The sequence below is a fragment of the Xenia sp. Carnegie-2017 genome, unplaced genomic scaffold (assembly GCF_021976095.1).
Source record: "Xenia sp. Carnegie-2017 unplaced genomic scaffold, XeniaSp_v1 HiC_scaffold_21, whole genome shotgun sequence".
Lineage (NCBI taxonomy): Eukaryota > Metazoa > Cnidaria > Anthozoa > Malacalcyonacea > Xeniidae > Xenia > Xenia sp. Carnegie-2017.
Genome location: NW_025813484.1, coordinates 6,868,428 through 6,891,345, shown reverse-complemented (window position 1 = coordinate 6,891,345; position 22,918 = coordinate 6,868,428). Strand labels below are relative to the sequence as shown.

Below are 22,918 nucleotides of genomic sequence, written 5' to 3'. Positions count from 1 at the left end.
GTAATAGTTACTTTGTACTTCAAAGTTATTTCGAAGTAAAAATTCCTGTCATTGACAAATGCTATGCACAAAATTAGTGCAAGCAATTAATCGTTTTTCTGACGTCATGAGTATATAGCAATTAAACTAATAAAGAATGTCAAATACCACAGAAGCTATCCCGCAGCGTGTTAATTTTACATATTTTATTTGGCCATTATTTGATCGCACACATAAAGACTTTAATCCCTTAGAGTGCATGTGAAGCGGATCTTGCTAAACGATTTGTATATGTGAAAGTTTGAAAAGTTTCGACGAAAGGAAGGAACTTGAACATCATTGCTCAGTTGAAGATGTTTTGGTATGTGAAAGACGTGTGTATATATGTTTATTGCCGCCACGCTAGGCTTACTGCGTACGACCCAAGCTTAGCATAGAGTCTATCAGTAAATCACTTAGTCATTCCGAACCTAACAAATGTAAGAGCGTACTGGCATGGTTTTGGGTTTTTCAATATCAGTATCATGCGTATGTTCATAGTTATATGTTTCGACCCAAATCCTGTAATCGTATAAAGCTACTGCAATGAATACTTGGGGGCAAAAGTAAATTGTTGTCGTGTCGTAGTTCAAAATTCTTTTCTTTTGTAAACATGAACATCTAATTGTCTTTTTAACGTCGTACCACAGATTTTGCATGTGTTGTGTTAGGTGCTCATAATATATACCGGATTATAGAAAAGGATATTGCACTCTGAAATTGAATTTAGTAATATGTATCTATATTGAGAATAAGCCGTATAGCTATATATAATCATGTCGCTAGGCAAGCAATTTCTCCGTTATTTGAAACTTCTTTAACAGGATTCTGTGTAGCAAATCTTCTGTTGATACGATCGTTCCTGCTTTATCCAAACGTCGAAATGCCGCTAACAAATTTTTTTGCGTTATGCTCTTTAACCTAATGGCACGATAAAATGCATTGATATTGTCAATAAATCAATTACAACATATTTTCGCTCCTATTTCAAAACCGACAACAAGAGGCTCAACAACAATGCTTTATAAGGCACTTCACGTATAAACAAACTAAGATACGTACGTCTATAGCTAACGAGAGTACGTCATGGCAACTTACAAGTTCTTAAGTCTGTTGGATAGAAATAACATTCTTTGCTTGTGTTTGATTATACCTTTCATCGCGCACAGTGAACTATTTTGTTAAATTTTGTACTAAATACATGTTTTCATGGCCTAAAATATTGAAATATCATCACCACTGATCGATCCAGTCACTTAACTTATCACTCGAGCATGATTTCTCGGATGGAGGATTTTTCGAATTCCCATATTCCTGTACATTTATAACAAGAAAGTATCAGCTGGCTAAATTGTCACCGTTTAAATACATATATGCTACCGCTTGAACAAGTTGTATTTTGAAATTGAAAGCTTTGCGTGTTTCGACAAGAACTATGGACTATGTCTTTTTCCCAATGCAAATGATTGTATATGTGCTATTCTTAGTCCTGATTGACGCGCGCTGAATAACTGATAAAGATAAGACGTGTGAAAGTTATGTGTACATGTTGCATTTGATACTGCGTTTGAACAATGGTATCTTTAGCCCAGAGCCGAAAACTATATCCTAAGTGGCTTTTATCCTTTTTGGTACATCCTTCTTTGAAACTGAAATTGGTTGTATACGGTTAGAATGTTATTTACTGTTGTCTTTCAATAAGTTATTCGGAAGAATCGTGCTGAGCTGTTATGATAAGAGTGAAGAATTTGATAAACGAAAATATATCGTTGTGATTCGTGAATGAAATTCAATTTAAATGCTGTCTACCATGCACGATTTCATTTTCATTATGATACTATAGCAGATAAGTTATTTCGTGTATATTACAATGCGTTCATTCCATATCTCTTAAATTTGCACTTCGGCTTCCATGGGAGAATGTGTGCAGCGATACGGCAAGAATGCCAAACGGTAAATGCTCGAACAATTAACATACAATAAAGAAATAAAACAGACACTGAATACTCATATCAAAGGCTAATAATAGCTAGTTGCTATACTTCAGTGCATGTTCTGTATACATGTCATATTGCGTTCGTATGTAAAGGAAATCTGTTCATAATAATATCAATGTCACATCCGATCTAATCACGTTCCTGTACTTTTCCTAGACAGATTGGTGCTGACTTGTTGTGAACATTAAGCGTAGACTGCATCCTATAGCTGCTTTCAATCAAACAGCTGTGATATTCATAACTTAATCGTGCTGTGAGATTTGTACGTTGGGCGAATGCAACTTCGTAGCAGAATGTTCGAGTCTCGAGTTTTTTTTAATCTCTTGTTTTTCGTGTCCCTGACAATGGTGATAAATTCAGGTATGTATAAGCGAGTTCCTATTTCTGTGGACAGCAGAGTTGCCATCAAACGGATGAATTATCAAGCACATTTTGACAGGAATTTGCTATTTTAAATCTCTGCTTGATCTTGGGGCAAACACTTTAGAGGCTTATCACAGGTTCTAAAATTCGGTGAAAAATTCAATCAAGATCTTCATAAAATAATTGCGCAGCCTGTCAAGTCGACACGTTTCGCAAATGTCATCTATATTTCGAGGTTAATGAATAATATTTAGCAGTGTGGCGGGGACGCTCTTCTATGCAGATGTGATTGCCGCTCTCCGGAGTTTGTTTATTGCAAACCGATAGCACAAACAAACGATTAATGAGGGAGTAACTCCAGCGATTGGTATACTGCAGTTATTTGTTGAGCGTGTTTCATAATAGAGCACCGTTGATGTACGGAAATACCAAATTCTTGTGGCCGGAATCACTGTACCGCAATACCAATTGTGTAAAGTGAATGTCATTATCTATCAAATGGTTGCCTCCCTTCGTTAATGTTAAACAAATTTAAAAATGTGGAATAATTGGTGTGTTTTTCGACGTTTTTACATTACAGCGTTTTCTTAATTGTTTCGAATGTAGAAAGGTTAAAAACCTAGCTGAAAACTCTTTAGTCTGTTTCCACAATGAAGGTTATACGGCATACGCATGCTATAAATTGTGTAGACGTGTACACTTGAACTTCTTAAATGTCTTTGTTATTGCGAATGAAGTGGCTTCGTTTTTATAGCTGAAGGTTTTCCGCAAATATTACAACATTTGTATAGGTTATATAAACTGCCTACATCATGTATTATTTCATTAATACTCAGATCTCGTTCTTTCTTATGGCTTTGGGTAAACATTATTTTTTATATATTCAACGAGACCATGCAGGGGGGAATCTTGGGTGAGGCATAATACATTACAATAGCTCATTTTTGATTTACATTTCCAAACCATTTATAAGCAATTTGATTGGCAAGATTATATTCTTTGGAAATTCACAACCAATGGCATTGTTGTGATTTGAATATAATAAGAGCTGCTATGATTTATTTACCTAGCCTTGGACTGCTACACTACTGGACGAGATTTTCAAGACTGCACGAAATTTCCCATCTTCTTTGAAATTAAAGGAGTCATTGAGCGAAATAATGATTTTATAATATTGCTATAGTAATATCTTTTAAGTTCAATAAATATATTGGCTTAAGCTGCAGTCATGTCAGAACGAATTAAGCTGTCGAGGTGAAAAGTTTCTCGCATTACTCTTCTTCATGCCCTGCAGTTGTTTTTATTTATCTCAAACGGAAAGAAGTATGAACTCAGGATGTAGCTTTGTACGACTTTTAAAAGGCAAGCAAGTTACATTTTCTTGTTCATATTTCGAAATAATGAGCCGAAAACTAATGAAATTGTGCACGGTGTGAGAAAAACAAATTTAATCAAAAATCAAGTGTTTTGATCCGTGCGCGCTGTTTTAAGTACTTTATAATGACCCCAAGCTAGGAGTTTGCGTGGTCATGATTTCCGAATGAGTCGGCGGTGAGGACAGTTTTCTACATCTGGCCCTGCTTTGACTCATGTTTGTGAAGTTAAGGACGCTCTATAGAAGTTGTCAAACATATGGACAATGTCATACACGATATCTCAAATGCTAAAAAACAGATGTAACGGTAGCATGTACTCCTCCGTTCCTCACTTTGATGTATGATTCGTTTCAGAAATAGGCGTTTGCGGGTCGTAGCATTTGAAAAATAAGTAGATCATTATTTGAAACACACAGAATTATTATTTATCCTTTATAATAAAAAGAGCATCTGTCCAGCAGCCCGGTTGCTTTAATTTCCGGGTTTTTTTAAACCTTTGCTTGATTGATTGGTTGTTCCATTATTGCCAAAAGGGTGTGATCATGGTTGGTGTATGGTTATTATCCAAAATTATGTCGTGTGAAGAAATAAACAGCGTGAGAAAAATGCTCGGGCGCATGTTGATCATAATTGTGAAGGCTTTTTACGCTTTTTGTTGAAAAAAGACATGGCTGATGTCAACAAAAGATAGTTACTTCTCCAGCAGCATAAAAAACACCGTAATTTCTATTTATTTACTTCGTCGAAGAAGAAGGAATAGGACTCCTATCAAATCAGTGATTTTAATGAGAAAATCACCGCATTATTGCAGTGATTTTGAAGGCTGCAGTTTGAGAGCCAAACAACGCACTTAAAAGTAGAATGAATTCAACTTTGTCGCGTTGCTCTAGAGCTGCTCGAGAGCACACAAGTACTACTGACCTTCACACAGAGGCGCATGCGTCATTCAATAATAGTGCGAGCATTTTGCGCTATATAGCGTAAAATGCAGCTGCATGTAAATCAGCCTTGGCTACTTATATACAGCTGCTCTATTGGTAGTTCAAATTCCCAATTTTAGTATGTTTGGTTTTATCGCACAAAGTGGCCAAGTACTATGGTATTTTTCTTGGTAATACTAAATAATGAGAAATTCACCAGCAAATTAATATGAATTACTAAATTTTGCGACACAATTCTACAATCCAGCTAATCTTACGACGGTCTTTCCTTCTGTATTACTGAATTTTTTGATTATTATTGGAATTATTGAAATTAGTGGAAATGACGATCTTTTTCAAAACAATTTTAGCCAATAGTAAGAAACTTCCATCGTTCACAACGAACATCACAAAGGTCGAAGTTGAAAACGAGTCTCGCAAGGGAAAGATTCTCTGTAACGTGCTCAGTGTTGAGGACAACGACTACTGGTTCACACGAGAAGGGAAACGCATAACGAATAGCAAAAAATATCGTTACAAGAAGAATAGATATCTGAGAATAAAAAAGATCACATGGACTGACGCTGGTGAATACGTTTGCTGGGCAAGAAACAAGGCGGGAGAAGTGAGCAGAATAATAAACGTTGTTGTCGTGGGTAAGTGTTTAAATGCCTTCGATCCTTGACCTTCAACTTTCTTGTGATTTGTATTTTCTGGTTTTCTTTTTGAAAAAGTTCTGGCAAAGACTTGTAGTTTGTGCTTCCCTGTTTTCTTATTATGTTTATCTTTTTTGAGGCTCACGTGTAGACAAGATCACTGGAGGTAAGTGCCAAAAACATTCATTGCCACTATTTAATAACAACTTAGACTGTAAAAGCGGAAGCTGCCGAGAGTCTTATGATTTTCTGTTGCCTTAGTGACTTAGCCTGACTGTACAATCAGTTTTTCTTAGGATTGGAGATTAAAAATGTTGTAAAATTGCTTAAATTTCGTGTGCAAGAAGGGCAATCCTATAATATCGAGTATTCAGAATCTGGAGTGGCTATCATAACGACATACCTCTCTTTTGTTGACATTCATTGCTCTCTCTAAATTTTCATAGATTTTGCACCCGTTTTTCTATTTCCGAAATTGATAGAAAAGAAATACAAGTACTTTCCTGTTGGAAAACGGTTTTCAATGAACTGTGAAGCTAATGGAAGACCTTCACCAAAGGTGAAATGGTACAAAAACGGTCAACTTATGTCGTACATGCCGGATGGAAAAACCCCTCTAGCGAACGATACACAAGTATTGATATTTCACGATGTAAATCCAAAACACGACGGATCTTACCGTTGTTTTGTATGGAACAGAGTGGGAAATATCTCAACAACATACACAGTACTTGCAAAAGGTAGTTACTCAAAAAAACGTTCGTTTTATGCTTTTCCTTTCAGATAGGCCGTGGCCATGAAACCAAATTGTTTTGTTTCGTGTACACATCTAAGAAACGGAAAATTTTTACAATTTTGTACTTTTCCTCTTAGCATACACCCATAAAAAAAGTTCCCAAGAAAACTATGCGCCCAAACTCGAATTGCTTTTCAAATCTTTAAAATTGCTGGTTGATCTTTGGACGCCATCTTCAATTTTTGAATTGTGGTTGATGAAATTTAGTGAAATTCACTCTCCTCAGTCCTTCTATGAATAATTACAGCCTGAAATTGCAAAATTTGAGGGTACTTTGGGCAGCATGCAGGATAGCACACTTTCTTTAGTGACCATTATACAAAATAAAGGCGCATGAGTTTATTTGAATGCTAAATTTCTGGGTTGAATTACTTTCTAAGTTACTGATAGAAATTAAATCTTGCAGATAACATCACCAAAGCATTTTTCACGTTTTTTAATTTATGTAGTAAAATGGACCTGTTTTTTTACATCCTTTTCCGAATATTAATTGACTTATTTACCAAGCATATAACATCGGTATCTAGAGACTTTCACCAAAAAAATTGCTATGTCAAATGCTTTAATATATATCAATTCTTTCTTTAATTTTCTTCCTATTTTTTTAAAAATCGCTTACAAAAAGCATGCTAAAATCAATTTTTCAGAAGTCTTCATAACAAAGCCTATAATTACGCAAATGAAGAACATCACTGCATATGAAGGTGACAACGTGAAGGCAACTTGTAAAGCTTTTTGCGATAGTCTGCCGCACTTTCAGTGGGCTGTCGTCGAAGGAGAAAATGCAACTGTACGTGTCCTGGATCCCAACTTGAGCAAAGACGAATTTATATGGAAAGGTAAAAATAAACGATATCATGGTGTGCATATTCTCTTCATTAACGTAACCAAAAAAGACGAAAGGTACTATTATTGTGTCGTTGGCAATAACTGGGGTTATGATAAAACAAGATTCTACCTCCACGTTATACCAAGACCTATGACGCCAGTCTCCATGTCAGGTGAGTGCGTTTTTATGTTTTATTTTTCGCTCATATAAAACCATTGACGCAGTTCCGCAACCATTGCATGAGCTTATTGTCTAGTCGAATGGTTTCATTAACTTTATTTCGACTGTTAATCAAGTTACTAGCTGAATTTAACAGCGATATGGATAAAATCCTTTTGTTTTTTTAAAATTTAGCAGCGAGCGGAATCCTAGCTTTTCCTGTAGTCTCAGTGGCTGTAGCGGCCAGCGGGATTTTACGATATCTGAACGCTGTCTGGAATCCTCTTGCTAAATACTTGAGCGAAGACTTTTTCTGTTTTGTTTGGTTTTGTTTTACTCCGAAAGGAAATTATAAGCCATCTTTTGATTACAATAATCTATTTTAGATGAATTTTAAGTTTTCTCAAGTAAAATGAAGAGCAAAGTTTTCATTGTTTACTTCAGCAAAAATATATACGTTATTTGCCATTTAGATTTGCTCGGATGGAAAAATATCTCCCCTCGGTCTCAAAAATATCTCTCAGCCTGCGGCCACGGGCTTTTTTACAGACCTCGGGAAAATATTTTTCCATCCGAACCTCCCAGCGGGTAAATAACATATATATATATGTAACACTCTGACACCAATCAACGCATTGTTTTTACAAGGAGCAACAAAACTCTGAAAAAACTGCAATAATTTTTACGAATAGCGAAAAAACTTTTCCACGTGTTCTGGGCAACTGCCATAGTAGAGATTTTTACTTTATTTGAAATTTTAAGAGCAATGGATTTTAATCTCACTTCCACGATTATTTCCATAAAAAAGGTGTTATCATTGACACGTGATCTACATATGACACGTGATTTTCTGACAAAGACTGTGTTTGACTGTAGCTATTTTCGAGAACAAGGTTCGCAACAATATTTGTTTACACACATTTCTTTTTACAGCAAACCAGACTTTTTCCAGCACCATCAGTATGCTCCAGCAACAACCAGTTGAGAAGGACGAATCAGTTCAGAGTTCAAGAATTTCCCTTTACATTGTTGTATCCGTGGCTGCCATCGTTCTTGTCATAGGCTCAATTTTTGCCTACTTACTAATATTCAAATGCAAGAAACACAAGAAACGCGTGTTTAGCGTTGCCGGCTATCACCCTCGAAATTATCCACGAAAGGAGAGAGACCTGTTGAGCTCTACTTCATCATCTGTGTCGACTAGCTCGACGAATCCGCTGTTGAACAATCAGCGTTTTCGAAGACTTGACTCGGGTTTGTCAGACGTAAGTATCATCCCTGATGATTTTGAAAGTCTCTGAATGTTGAGAATACCTACTAGCTACATGCTTACACGCATAAACTATGCTTCTAAATTAAAAGGAAACACTATGAGACATATGCTTAGGCCAAAAGCTACTTCTATGACTATTGTATCTATTTATATATGATATCTCTTGACTATTGTATGATTGCTGCATGTTCAAGTCTTCTTAGATCGATGCAAAATAAACAACAGCCCATCATTATGAGTGCATTGGGCACTATAAACAATGTTTCATCCATGTAGGTCAGCGAAATGGTGATGCAATTTGACCCCAGATGGGAAATCAATCGAGAAAATTTGAATCTTTTGCAAGTAATAGGCGAGGGTGCTTTTGGTAAGGTGCTAAAAGCCGAGGCTTTCGGTGTTGGCAAACAGAACTTCGGAAAGACTATTGTTGCCGTGAAGACTTTGAAAGGTTAGCTTTGTACTTAATTTGACTTTGTGTCAAAGGATTTCAAAAAACAAAATTTGACTAAAAGGACAGGATATTCATGTTTGTCAATATGTTCACCCTAGACGACGCTACCGAGGCAGAGTTAATGGATCTCATCTCAGAAGCAGAGGTGATGAAATCTATTGGTCGCCATAAGAATATTAATAATGTTATTGGGTGTTGCACACAAAATGGTGAGTAATAAGTTAATAGTTCCGACTTGTAGTCTGCCGAAATGCATCATGTCGTTTAGTCTCATTAACAGTTCTTTTAAAACTATTGGTTTAGTTAGTGTTCTGTGCTTAAAATGCTGAGTGGTACAATCTTGAATTAAGATTTTTTATTGGTTCTTTCATTGAGATATTGACATTGATTTCGTTCATCAGACTTTAACTTATGAGTAGCATACACCCTATATTTCCCCAAGAAACAATTTGCCAAAAAAAGGTTTTTCTCTGAGTCTTCTTAGTGAGTCTGATTATACACAACTTTCCTTCTCCTAAATTTATGTTTGTGGGACGATTCTTAGCGTTCGATACTCCTTCTTCGTTGATTTACTTTCTATAAATTCTCATAATCGTTCGTTGATTCACAGGACCGCTACTGGTGGTTGTCGAATACGCACCTTTCGGCAATTTACGAGAATATCTTCGTGAAAGAAGACCTGACCGAAACGGAGAGACCATTCCAATAGAAGGAGAAGAAAAGTTGTGCTTTAGGGATTTCGTCTCCTTCAGTTATCAAATTGCTCGTGGAATGGAATATTTGTCAGGAAGGAAGGTAGCTTTAGATTGAACTATATCACTGTACAGCTATACAAGCATTGGTGTGATGATTTATCCTTACACCACCAATAATTTTGTAGTGTATTCATCGCGATCTTGCTGCCAGGAATATTTTAGTTGGTGAAGATAGAGTAATGAAAATTGCGGACTTTGGTTTAGCGCGCGACATTCATCAGATTGACTATTACCGCAAAACCACTGACGTATGTATTCTGTGAAATTGTGCCATTAATCCTGATAAATAATTTTTAAGAATATGAAAACATTTTTGCAACAGGGCCGACTTCCTGTGAAATGGATGGCTTTGGAAGCACTATTTGATCGGGTTTACACTTCACAAAGCGATGTGTAAGTTCTTTTATCATAAAACTGATTGGCGTCCGTGCTACCTGAAATCTGTTCAGTCCCCTGCATATGCAATGTTTCTCGTTGTGGTTTTGTACAAACCATTTTCTCATTCTATATTCATTAGATGGTCTTTTGGTGTTGTTGTGTGGGAAATCGTAACTTTTGGTAATATTTTAAAATGGTTTTCGAGAGTTTAGCCACTTGTTGACTTAATATACGTTATTAATAATACTTTGCATCATTCAGGTGGCACTCCATATCCGGGCATTCCACTAGAAAATCTTTTTGAACTTTTGGAAAATGGCTTCAGAATGGAACAGCCAGTAAATTGCCCAGAAGAATTGTAAGTTTTTACTTTCCACATAATGCAAGATCATGTGAGCAGTAAATATGAAAATTTCTTTAATCAAATTATTTTAACTGTAGTTACAATATGTTATTACGATGTTGGAATGAAGAACCTTACATTCGTCCAACATTCACTGATCTCGTGCAGCAATTGGACAGTATGTTATCCAAAATGACCAGCGAGGTATACCATAATTCTATACTTAGGTTCTTCTTTTATGCTTGTCACGTTTGGTCAACAAATGATGAACTTTTGACATCTTATTTACAAACAGGAATACGTTGACGTGGGAGATCTAATCTCACCAATGCAACCAATCAATGTACAGAATCATCATGTAGAGCCATCAAGTCCAAGCGACGTGTCTACTTGCTCAAGTGTATTTGAGCACACTGAACACGATTTCGATGAAAAAGCACTATTGCAAACACATGAAAACGTACATCAAAACGTGCAGAACAAACCAGTCCTCAGCTAAATGGCATCCTCAAAGCTCTAGAAAAGAGACAATGCAGCTTCGACTACAATTTGGAACAAGAGTAGACAAAACTTAAACGTGTTGGACAATTTCGAATGATTTTCGAGCATCGTAAAGCTTCGATGTTTGCATCGTCAAAAGTCTTTGAAACGAATGTAACTTTTGTTTTGTTCAGTTTTTTTGATAACGAAAAGTAACCTGTTTGGATTATATTGACTTTTATTGAGGTTATATATACTTGGATATGAACGAAGCAAACTCTAAAGTTAGTCAACGTGGTACAAGGTTTCTTCATACGAGTGGAACTTTAGTGTAAAGTTTAATATCTACGAAGTGGAACTTTAATTCAAAGACACTTGTTGAAAATACCTGGCTAATTTCAAGGGTGGATCAGAAGACACGTAGTTCAACGTGTACTGATAAAGACAAAGGGACGATTACAAGGAAAACATAAATCCTTGGGAGCGAAGAATGGAGTTTTGTTGAATGTACATACATTAGAGGCCATATCTTATTACAGTGGCGACGAGAATGCCCAAATGATCGCAGGCTTATTCTCCTTCATAACGATGTATGCATAGTTAGAAATACACATTCACTTCACATGTTAGATCTATTATTGCTTTGATCGTTTATTGTTTTGAGAAAATCGAACTTTTTTCTTTGTAAAACGAAGACTTGGTTTTGTTGTTTTACCATGATGTAATGCAACTGATATGCGTGATTGCGTCTTTTTTCATGTTCAAAACAGTTGGTAGTTTCAACCATCTTCCTTTCCCAATCAAAAAGCTCCCACTTCATTGCCTTCTTAACCTTCTCCATACATAATTCCAAACTTCCATTTAATTGCGAGGTTATAATTACCCTTCTTTCCCTCAATGATGAAATCCAATAGTTCATGAATCTCTTCCACCACACTGTCTTCATGTTCAGTTCGTAAAACAATGCCCCGTAGGTTTGGAAATGTTTTCTTGCCGATCTAATAAAAACTTCGTACTTCGTACGATACGATCGATCATATGTAGGTCATAGGATAATTGAATAAAGTTCTTTGGGTGGAAAAATTGTGCTAAGGTATTGAACGTTTTTCACTCTCCCCTGCTCGGCCACATTAGCAGCAATTACATTATATGCTATTTTCTCTCATATTTTGGAAAATTCCTGCGTGTCGCAGTATCAGTGCCAGTTTACTACGTGAGGGCTGTTTCTTTATGATTGGGTAAATTTGTGCTAAGGTCTTGCACGTTTTTCACTCTCCCCTGCTCAGCCACATTAAAAGCAATTATTTTATATACTATTATCTCCTGTACTTTGCCCCCCGGCGCTTTCTCTGTCATCATTTAATTATCTTTTATGAAGAAACTAGCTTAAAATAAATATGCCGTATTAGAAATGGACAACCAGTCTCCCTTTTTGAATGGATCATTACAATTATCAAAGATAACTAGATAAGGCTTTATAACGCGATAGCAAGGGGCTGTTGGTCAAGTGAAACAGCGTCACGTATAGTATTAAAGTTTCCCAACTTGTATTGAAATTGATCCATGCCATTTCATAACTATTCCATCAAATCCCCAAATAATTAATTTCGTTGGGAAAATTCCAGCGTGTTACAGTATTGGTTGCCATTTTACTACGTGAGGGCTGTTTCTTTGTGATTGGATAATTTCGGTCAATGATGATGAATCACTCAAAAGTATCAACCCCATTTAACTGTCGACCAATCAGAAACGTCGTTATCAACTTGGTTAAATTATTAACATTTTACAAAAACAAAGAGTCATGATAGAACAAGGTCTTTTTATCCCTTGCTTCGTCGAAAGTAAAACGTTATATATTGTATTATTTAGTGCTTTAATTTGTGGTGTTATACTTAAACGATGCTAAGCTATTCATAACCTCTTCAGACATGTATGTGATTAGAAGTCGGGCTTGCTTTAAAGCTCGCTTTGTCTTCAAAAGTCCGTATGTCTTCCAATGCTCACGATTTGTAAACTCAAATGGTAACGGCCTGACGAGTTTTGATGATTTTCACACTGGAAGAAAGGCGGCCCTGCATCGTGCCGAGTTGAAAAATATGAAAAGAGTTATGGTTAAGCTTGGCTCAGCCGTGATTACACGCGAAGACGAGTGTGGTGTTGCCCTCGGTAGATTAGCCTCCATTGTGGAGCAGGTAACATATCATGACTTGTGAATTAGAATGAATATAATTTAATGGACCATAAGTACCCTTCATGAAACTATATTGACATGTATCTTAACACCGGAGTGTTGTCGAATGTCAAACAGTGATTGAAATTACAATGCAACGTCATAGTTTTGTTGACGTTATCTTGTAGCAGAAGATTTAATTGTTTCAACAGATCTACCTCGAAACACCATGATATTGCATATTGGTGAATGAACACCATGCCTCCTTTCGGTAGCATTTATCCAATATTGTTTTCTGTATTAATATATGGTGATTCATGTAAAAGCAGCATTGAATTTGGTTTACAATTGGTAAATGGTAATTTATGTACCACACACTTGTAATAAATTTCACTTGTCATATTTGCTGAACTATAAGTATACTCTGTCTTGTTTGGCTAATGAAAATGTCTTTAGACCTTTTCTTTGTCATTCACTTGATTTTCTTCTTGTTTTCTTTTAAAGATATCAGAATTACAGCAATTGGGCCACGAAATGATGTTGGTAACAAGTGGTGCTGTTGCCTTTGGGAAACAGCGATTACGACATGAATTATTGTTATCACGTAGCATGAGGCAGTCATTACGACCAAATGACCGTTTAAAGGTGCACATTATTGATTCATGTTCTGTTTCATTGGTTTCTCAAGATTTATAACTTTTGTATGATTTTTGCTCTTTTAGGGAAACCTAATGCCTCAACTTGAACCAAGGGCCTGTGCTGCTGTTGGTCAAGGTGGACTTCTTTCCTTATATGAAGCAATGTTCAGTCAGTATGGTCTAACTTGTGCTCAGGTATGATTTAATTGATCTATTTCATCAGGCCAATTTTTTCAAGGACATATCATTCATAATGCCTTTTAGAAATGGCTCAATATTTGTAGTGACCATGTTGGTTAACATATATAGTACCATATAGAGTGATCATGTCCTGAAAAATATTACTATAATGTTTTGCAAAATGTGATCGTGTTGAAATATTTGCACCATTCTCTGAAACATGATCAAATATCAATGCAATTCTTTAAAACATTGCCACATTCCACCATCCTTTTAAATAGTGCTATGATTGTTTGAAATGTCAGCGCTGTCTCTGCTATTCCTTGAAACATCTCAGCCATTCTTTTAAATAGTGTTATGACTGTTTGAAATAGCAGTGCTGTCCCTGCTTTTCTTTGAAATATCACCACCAGTCTTGTAAATTGTGTTATGATTGTTTGTAATGTCAGCACTATCCCTGCTATTCCTTGAAACATCTCAACCATTCTTTTAAATAGTGTTATGATTGTTTGTAATGTCAGTACTATCCCTGCTATTCTTTGAAACAGCATTGCCATTGTTTTAAACAGCACGATGCCATTACTTGATGATAATGTTTTGAAATTTACATGGTAGCATAACCAAACTTGCAGGCTGGCTATATCGCCACCTTACGTTTTTTATTCTTCCTTCAAAATGTTCTCATCATCTCTTGCATGGTTGCCAACATCACTTTAGCAGTCAGTTTCATTCCTAAAACATTGCCACTATTCTTTTAAACAGTGCTACAATTACTTGAAATGTCACCAATATTCCTTATGAAGTCACCATTATTTCTTAAATTAAAATGTAACCAACATCACCTAAGGAACCAGCAATGTTCCTTGAAACATTGCCATCATCCCTTCAAATATCACTAATTTAACTTGAAATATCATCACTCTTCATTGGAATTTTCACATTCTTCAAGTGTCAGCATCATTGCTCTACAAATTGTGACAAACATTACTGAGGGCATCAGCCTCGTTTCTTGAATCATTACCACAATTCCTTCCTCTACATTGCTACTTTGACTTCAAATTTCTGGACTGAAGGCATGAACACTTTCATAAGAACTCAGACCATCCCTCAAAATGTCACAAACATTACTTAAGAAGTCAGCACCATTTCTTGAAATGTCATCACTCTTCATTGGAATTTTCTCATTTCTCCTGAAGTGTCAGCATCATCCTTGTTCCTCAAAGTGTGGCAAACACATCACTGAAGGCACCGGCCTCATTTCTTGAATCATTACAGCAATCCCTTTGACTATATTGCTACCTTGACTTCAAATTTCAAGAATGAAAGCATGAACACTACCATAAGAACTCAGATCATCCTTTGAAATGTCACTCGCATTACTTAAAAAGCCAGCACCATCCCTTAAAGATCTCTTCTTCTTTCAAAATGTTAGCACCATTCCTTAAAATGACATCAACATCTCTTATGATTTCAACACCATTCATTGAAGATTTTTTCATTTCTCAATGTGTAAGTGGAAAAATTCATGGACCGGTCAACCCCCCTGGCGGGGATTAATACTGGCCGGTATACAAATGTTGTTTGTTTGTTGTTTGTTGTCAAAGTGTAAGCACCATTCCTTGAAATGTCACTAGTATTACTTGAGAAAAGAAGCTAGCATTATCACTTGAATATTTTTTCATCTTTCTTCTGAAATGAAGGATTAGCATAAATGTCACTGGAGCAAATGAATGTTTTTGTTGTCTTGATAGGAAGTGTCACCGCTATTCCTTAAAAAGTCCCCCATTATTTCTTAAAATAAATTATGTCACCGATGTCACCTAAGAAACTAGCTTTGAAACATTACAACCATTCCTTCAAATGTTGCTTGCTAAACTTGAAGTGCCATCACTATGCACGCCATCACTATGCATTGGGATTTCCTCAAGTCTCAGCATCATCCTTGTTTCTTAAAATGTGGCAAGCCTCACTGAAAGCATCAACCTCAATTCTTGAATCATTACCACAATCCCTTTTAATATATTGCTACCTCAACTTGAATTATCAGGACTATCACTGAAGGCATGAGCACTGCTAGATGAGATTTTCTCACCTTTGCTGAAGTGTCATCATCATCCCTGTTCCTTAAAATGAACAATTATTCCTTAAAATGAACAACTAAGCATCACTGATGGCATCAACTCTATTCCTTGACATGTTCTCATTTCTTTAAGTGTCAGCACTATTCCTTGAAATGTCAACAACATCACATAAGAAGTTAGCACCGTCACTTGAACATTTTTTCCCATCTCTCAAAGGGAGAGCACCATTCCTTGAAATATCACCTTATCAATTCAGAAGCCAGTAACGTGTATTGGAAACTGTTGCTATTTTCTTCTTCTAAACTTGAGGATGAGCAGTTGATGCAAATGAATATTTGGTACTTCTTCTTATATTGGAAACTGTTGCTATTTTCTTCTTCTAAACTTGAGGATGAGCAGTTGAGGCAAATGAATATTTGGTACTTCTTCCTTTATTATCATATTCCATGGTTCAAAGCAATGTTGCATGTTTTGAGTTTTAAAGATATTTTGAAGTATTGGTAATTTTATTTATCTTTTTCTTCACAATGAGTGACAAGACTTTCAAGACAGTGCCCGTCAAGTAAATCTTGAAATTAATCTTGTCACCTCAAAATCTTGAAATTAATCTTGTCACTCGAAATTTATCAAAGATGTACGTTTGATGAGTTTATGGAAATACATTCGCAAAACATTATAAGCAACAAATTATTGAACGATATATAATGAACTTACGAAAGTCGAATGATGGTATAATGCATCAAATGGTTTATGCAAAGAGAACTTGAGGTTCGTTTGTACTCAAACGACATGTTGACTTCGAACTGTAGGTCCTTGTCACCACTCCGGATTTCAAAAATGCGGAGCTACGAGCAAATTTAAGGTCCACGATGGATGCACTAATCAAGATGAACTGTATTCCCATCATCAATACAAACGATGCTGTTGCACCACCTCCTGGGGATGACTATGATTTAAAGGGGGTAAGTCTTTGCCAAACTCCACACATGCAGTGGCATAGTAAGACTGTAGCGCGCTGCATGTATTACTTATATAAGTCAATTTGTATAGATTTTTTCATGATGTTGCAATTATCCATTCTCATGATGTCAATTAGTAATTATTGTTATCGATTGTCTCCCATTTGACGGGCCGTTTTGCTTGCGCGGTCGATCGGGCTCATCATCTTCTTGATCAATTATATCTGTTTCACAACTATTTGTTAAATCAATCTTTAGATTATTAATTTGATTTATACGCTAGTATTAAATTAATCATACGTAAATTACGACTTACTTTAATCAAATGATCTAATCAATGTGACGATCTAACCATTACAACTGTAATTTGATTAATATTTGCGATTAAGCCGCTTATTCATTGAACTGTAGTTATATTTAAAATGAAAATTTTGCTATTTATTTTATAAGTTTTATCAAACTGAACTATTAAAATGACAGTAGTCTTAAAACAGTTTATGCATTTATACACATATATATCTTTTCATTTCCTACATACTTAGTGAGGTATTTGTAACTCCAATTCCAATTTAAATTGGCTTGCTGAAAACGTAAATTAGCTGGTAATATTGCCGATAGCTGTGTTACATCTACTGGGCAAAGTTCCATTCGTTTTGAACTGTTTATGGCATAAACTTCTACCCGAGAGTTCTTAATTTTAAATTGCCTGAAAACCAAAGGATAGTTGAAATCATGAGGTGACTCCTTCATTACCACGCCAGTGGTTATGTACTCTCCTTCTCCAAATCTCGAGCTTAAAAACAGATGTTAAACAACTGTTTTAGAAAGTCTATTGTCATTGTTTTTAAAGTTCTGTTCGATTGAAATAGCAAATTTTCGTTTCTTACGCACTCAAACCCTTTACTCGACGCTGTAGCAATTGTCAGGTAAAGTGTACGACACCCATATTGACTAAGTTCACATTAAAGTTAATTTGGAGGCCTCGGGCACTGCTATTCATCATGACTATTCTATTTATTTCTTAGTGGAGAAGAAAGTCGAATTCGGTAAGTAGAAAGGTTTGAAAAAGTGATCCTTATTTTTATCGAAATCTACACTATTCTATCTGTTGTACTTGCAAGAATATATTGATGCGTGCAAACCACAAACTGTAATGGTTTTTATTTCACATTCATTAGATCATGAAACCTTAATAAATAAACGCTGCACGCTTTGGCGTTAAATTATGCCACAATCTTAAAAATTTTTTAATTAATAAAATGATTTATATCTTATATTTAAAGCTGTATTTTGTCATGAAATAAAAAGCTAGAATAACGAAGTAATTTCCATTCATATTTTTGGTAATCTTAGGTTATCAGTTTGAAGGACAACGACAGTCTTGCTGCTTTACTCGCTGTAGAAATGCGGACTGACGTGTTGGTTCTATTATCTGATGTTGATGGCATTTACTCCTCACCCCCCGGACTCAAAGATTCGCAGATCATATCTACATTTCATCCATCGGAAATCAATAACATAACGTTTGGCGGGAAGTCCAGAGTAGGAATGGGAGGAATGGAATCTAAGGTTAGGGCTTTATTATCTTTTGCATCATCATATGATCATGCCATGCCGTAATCGAAACATCCTTATTTACTGGACAGCGGTATTTCCATCTCTACATATATACCTTCTTAACCGGTGTCCGGCGCTATTCCTGTAACGCTTGCGTCATTCAATTATATATTGCAGCACTTGGATAAAACTGACGAGCTTTTTCAACAACTATGTTCATCTTTCAGGTTAAATCCTCGATTTGGGCGTTAGAGCGTGGTACTTCCGTGGTAATTGCAAATGGAGTAGGATCTGAGTATCACGCCCTTTCCAAAATTATGACTGGTAAAAAGATTGGAACTTTTTTCTCTTTGGCTGAAAAGACTGGACCTTCGGTGGAGGAACAGGCTGAAGATGGTAATATGCATGTTGTACGTACGTACGTACTGTAATTATCTGTTTTATGAAAAAATTAAACCCTTTCTTGGTGAGTATCGTTACACAGAACACCTAAAGCACTCTAAAGCACATCACGTAAACATTATAACGGTAAAGAAGCATTAGCTTACGTATTTTCTAACATTTAGCGAGAAAAGCAGGACGAATATTGCAATCGTTGGAGCCAGAAAAGGTTTGTTCTTAATCAAGTCTTTTTCCTGGGTGAAAAAAATTACATCATAACTTCCTCAACTCACTGATTGGCTGTCTAACTCAATAGCACTACATTGCTTACGACGGAATTGTCTCGTCAATCAAATATATAATTACTGAACGTATCGTTCATATTCAGTGGAGAGAATAGTGAAATGATATGCTCAAGTAAATGGAGCCAATGAACTGATCGACGTTTTGCCCAGTGAGGAAGCACGTTACATATGTTTCTTTCAAATTCCGTTTTGCCCAATGAAGAAGCACGTTACATATGTTTCTTTCAAATTTCGTTTTTCCCAATGAAGAAGCACGTTACATGTTTCTTTCAACTTCCGTTTCGCCCAATGAAGAAGCACGTTACATATGTTTCTTTCAGATTACGTTTTTGTTTGAAACACTTTGATAGATCCAGTATTCCGTACATTCCAGATTCATATCATATAATCATTAATTTGTCATACTGGGATGCACGGAGTAGTTCCAGATGACTACATTCCACTTTGTGTGACATTTTTCAAATATTTGTGGTGTTTCCATGAAATGTCATCAACATCTCAGTATTCCTGAACTTGTGTATATAGCGTGCAGACATACTGTATCGTCTTGCTGATCTACTGGAGGAAAGAACGACAGATATTCTCGATGCTAACGCTCGTGACCTCGAAGAAGCATCTTTGTTGAATGTTGCTGCCCCTTTGCTTTCGCGACTTTCCCTCACACCGAGTAAGATCAATAATTTGGCCGCAGGGATCAGGCAGATAGCGGATTCCTCGCACGAGAATATAGGACGTGTTCTACGCCGAACGAAAGTCGCTGAAAATTTACATCTTGTTCAAGAGACCGTACCAATTGGCGTACTGATGGTTATATTTGAATCTCGACCGGATGCATTGCCTCAGGTAAACTTGAACCCGAGTGTTCAAGTAACACGCTTCAACTATTTATTCTATAGGTCTTAACTTTGATTTTCTTTATATTTCGTAGGTAGCCGCGCTAGGTATAAGTACAGGTAACGGTTTGCTGCTAAAAGGTGGGAAAGAGGCGTATCATAGCAACCGTTGTCTGCTGAAGATTGTCCAAGAAGCCATTGCAAGACATGCTCCGCGCACCGCAGTTCAACTGGTAAGATGTGTTGGATGATTCTAAATTTTCATGTGCAGTTATCACTATAATTTATAACCCATTTTGCAAATGAAAAATGTCTTGATGACGTAGCATTGCCACATATTAAGCACGAACTGTTCATCTAGCTTGCAGTATTAAACTTGAAGCGAATGTTGTGTATATTAGGCTCTACCGCTTAACAAGTTTCACCAACCTGTTTAACGTGTTTAAGGTGAGCACTCGAGAAGCTGTTAGTGATCTGTTGAAATTGGAAGGTATTATTGATTTGGTGATTCCAAGAGGTTCAAACGAGCTAGTGAAACAAATCCAAGAGAAAAGTAAGGGAATCCCCGTGCTGGGTCATGCAGAAGGAATTTGTCATGTTTTTGTTGATAAAGATGCAGACCCATCGATGGCGATCCGTGTTGGTTAGTGATACAAGTAGTTATTTTATCAATGTTCCCATGTATTATTGTGTCGGGACAAAGCGTATACAATGCAATACTTTACGAATTCACACTACTTTTCCTGAAATCGTTTCAGTAATCGACTCAAAATGCGATTATCCCGCTGCTTGTAATGCCATGGAGACTTTACTTATACATCAGGATTTAGTTGGAACGCAACCTTTCCAAGATATGCTCAATCAATTAAGAGATAACCAGGTAAAAGAAGATTGTGGTGGGTTTTGTAGAATATCATTATCATATTTTATGTTTATATGATGATCATATTTTATTGCAGTCTTCTTTAGACTAAAATCTCTTATGAATGTGATGATAAAATACGATGATCATATGCATAAAATATAACAATACTCCATATGAGTCTCATAACAATCTTCTTTTAGATTGAAAAACTGTAATTGTTTTATAAAAGCATCGTTATATTTTATGCTTATGAATGATCATCATATTCAATCAACCAATGCATAAAAGATTTTTCGTCGAATAAAGTTTATAGTGGATTTCGTGGAGTAAAGTACATAAATTTATGCACTTAGAGTATAATCATAAATCATCATATTTTAGTATATGATCATCATATTTATCTTAATATGCATGAAGACTGAAGTGGGTTCAATCTCTTCAATCTCGAGAAGACTGAAGTTTCATTATATGTTATGCATTTTTTCCCGACAAATAAAATTACTGTTCTTTGAAAGGTGATTGTACATCCTGGACCACGCTTGGCGAAAGCACTACCATTTGGTCCAATGCCAGCAACTTCTCTGCAAAAGGAATACAGCGCTCTTGAGTGCACAATGGAGGTCGTTGATAACGTAAATGATGCCATCGATCATATTCATAAACATGGCAGCTCACATACTGATGCAATTGTCACCGAAAATGGTAAGTCTCGCTTTTTACTTACAGTTGCGAATTTTTTTAGTTCTAAGATTGGTCTAAAATTTATGTTTGCCATTCTTTTCAGACGAAGCAGCGCAATTTTTCCTCCAGTCAGTGGACAGTGCATGCGCTTTCCATAACTGCAGCACTAGGTTTGCTGATGGCTACAGGTTTGGATTGGGTAAGTGATTTCTTTGTTGATGTTTTTTTTTTCTTGAAAAATACTACCTCCCACACCACACTGAAATGTTATTTCTATCGTCACAGACGTGATATTCTTCTTTCAAGGAATGATTTCATGGGATAGTCCAAAGCAAGAATAATTAATCTTTCCATTTCGTGATCATAATACTCTTCTAACAATTATGCAATGATCCTTTTATAATTAATCTTTCCATTTCGTGATCATAATACTCTTGTAACAATTATGCAATGATCCTTTTTAAATTAATCCTTCCATTTCGTGATCATAATACTCTTTTAACAATTATGCAATGATCCTTTTTAAATTAATCTTTCCATTTCGTGATCATAATACTCTTGTAACAATTATGCAATGATCCTTTATAACCTTGCCGGTTATTCCCTAGACTCTTTCATTACTTTACAATAATCTTACCATCATGTCTTCATGATTTTGCCATAATGCTAATGCCACCAAGTAATGCAGTGTGGAGGCGCACCCCCCAATAACACTTGTAATATTATGTTATGATGTAACATAGGATGATACAGTTTGCATTTACATATTATAGTTGTAAAAGTTGTGACTTTTTTATTATATTTACTATGTATCATTGTTACCCTCTATCACCTGTGAAGCCAAGTTGTGCCCCCTAAAAAATAATTTCTTTCCTACGCAACTGCCTTTGTGCCCTAATTCTGTAAATTTTGTGTGCTCATTTTCAAGATCGTTTCGTGTTATGAAACACGACTTTTATCAATAGTTTACCATAACCCTTCTGGCATTTAAACTAAATATATTTTGATGCATTAGGCGCCGAGGTTGGAATCAGCACGGGTCGTATCCACGCTCGTGGTCCAGTCGGCGTTGAGGGACTCTTGACAACGAAATGGGTCCTTAAGGGACACGGACACACTGTAGCTGACTTTGCCGAAGGGGGTGATTTGGAATACTTGCACGAATCATTGCCCTTGAGCTTGGAAGAGATGGAGGCAAAGAATGAAGGCATTGAGAACGAAATAAGGAAAAATGAAGAAAGCGAGGAGACCTTTTTTGACGAGAGTGAAATTGGCAAAGAGGGCTAATAACATGTGGCTAACGGCCACCACAGAATATAATTTATTGGTTGTAGTCTTGAAGTCTTTCACGTTGTAAATTGTAATTACTGGTATAAAGATTATCTAGTTGTATGGCTCCAACTATTTGGAAAATTTTTACCACTGACTAAGAATTGTTTGAAGTTTATTAATGTCAGTAATTTTCTCGGCTCTG

At 36.2% G+C, this 22,918-nt stretch overlaps 2 protein-coding genes across 6 annotated transcripts; both read left to right on the top strand.

The window, feature by feature from the left end:
* The first annotated feature begins 194 nt into the window (after nucleotides 1–194).
* LOC124444412 (fibroblast growth factor receptor 4-like) lies at nucleotides 195–11,528 on the top strand. 4 transcript variants are annotated; one of them, XM_046995032.1, is made up of 16 exons: nucleotides 195–340; nucleotides 2,172–2,375; nucleotides 5,046–5,330; nucleotides 5,470–5,496; nucleotides 5,813–6,070; nucleotides 6,774–7,127; nucleotides 8,048–8,379; nucleotides 8,664–8,835; nucleotides 8,937–9,047; nucleotides 9,449–9,633; nucleotides 9,719–9,841; nucleotides 9,916–9,986; nucleotides 10,111–10,151; nucleotides 10,233–10,329; nucleotides 10,413–10,518; nucleotides 10,610–11,528. In XM_046995032.1, exons 2-16 carry the CDS (start codon nucleotides 2,291–2,293, stop codon nucleotides 10,811–10,813), a joined length of 2,451 nt encoding a protein of 816 aa, XP_046850988.1. In that variant the 5' UTR covers nucleotides 195–340; nucleotides 2,172–2,290; the 3' UTR covers nucleotides 10,814–11,528. The 4 variants fall into 4 exon arrangements, with proteins under 4 accessions (XP_046850988.1, XP_046850985.1, XP_046850986.1 ...); XM_046995029.1 differs by having other exon boundaries at nucleotides 5,777–6,070; XM_046995030.1 differs by having other exon boundaries at nucleotides 199–340; nucleotides 2,176–2,375; nucleotides 5,777–6,070.
* Nucleotides 11,529–12,584: 1,056 nt separating this feature from the next.
* On the top strand, nucleotides 12,585–22,891 carry LOC124444413 (delta-1-pyrroline-5-carboxylate synthase-like). Of its 2 annotated transcripts, XM_046995033.1 has the most exons (15): nucleotides 12,585–12,986; nucleotides 13,469–13,609; nucleotides 13,687–13,797; nucleotides 16,673–16,825; nucleotides 17,848–17,868; nucleotides 18,176–18,391; nucleotides 18,607–18,775; nucleotides 18,946–18,989; nucleotides 19,591–19,908; nucleotides 19,994–20,131; nucleotides 20,346–20,541; nucleotides 20,657–20,778; nucleotides 21,279–21,465; nucleotides 21,548–21,643; nucleotides 22,460–22,891. In XM_046995033.1, exons 1-15 carry the CDS (start codon nucleotides 12,723–12,725, stop codon nucleotides 22,729–22,731), a joined length of 2,448 nt encoding a protein of 815 aa, XP_046850989.1. In that variant the 5' UTR covers nucleotides 12,585–12,722; the 3' UTR covers nucleotides 22,732–22,891. The 2 variants fall into 2 exon arrangements, with proteins under 2 accessions (XP_046850989.1, XP_046850990.1); XM_046995034.1 differs by lacking the exon at nucleotides 17,848–17,868.
* Nucleotides 22,892–22,918: the final 27 nt, after the last annotated feature.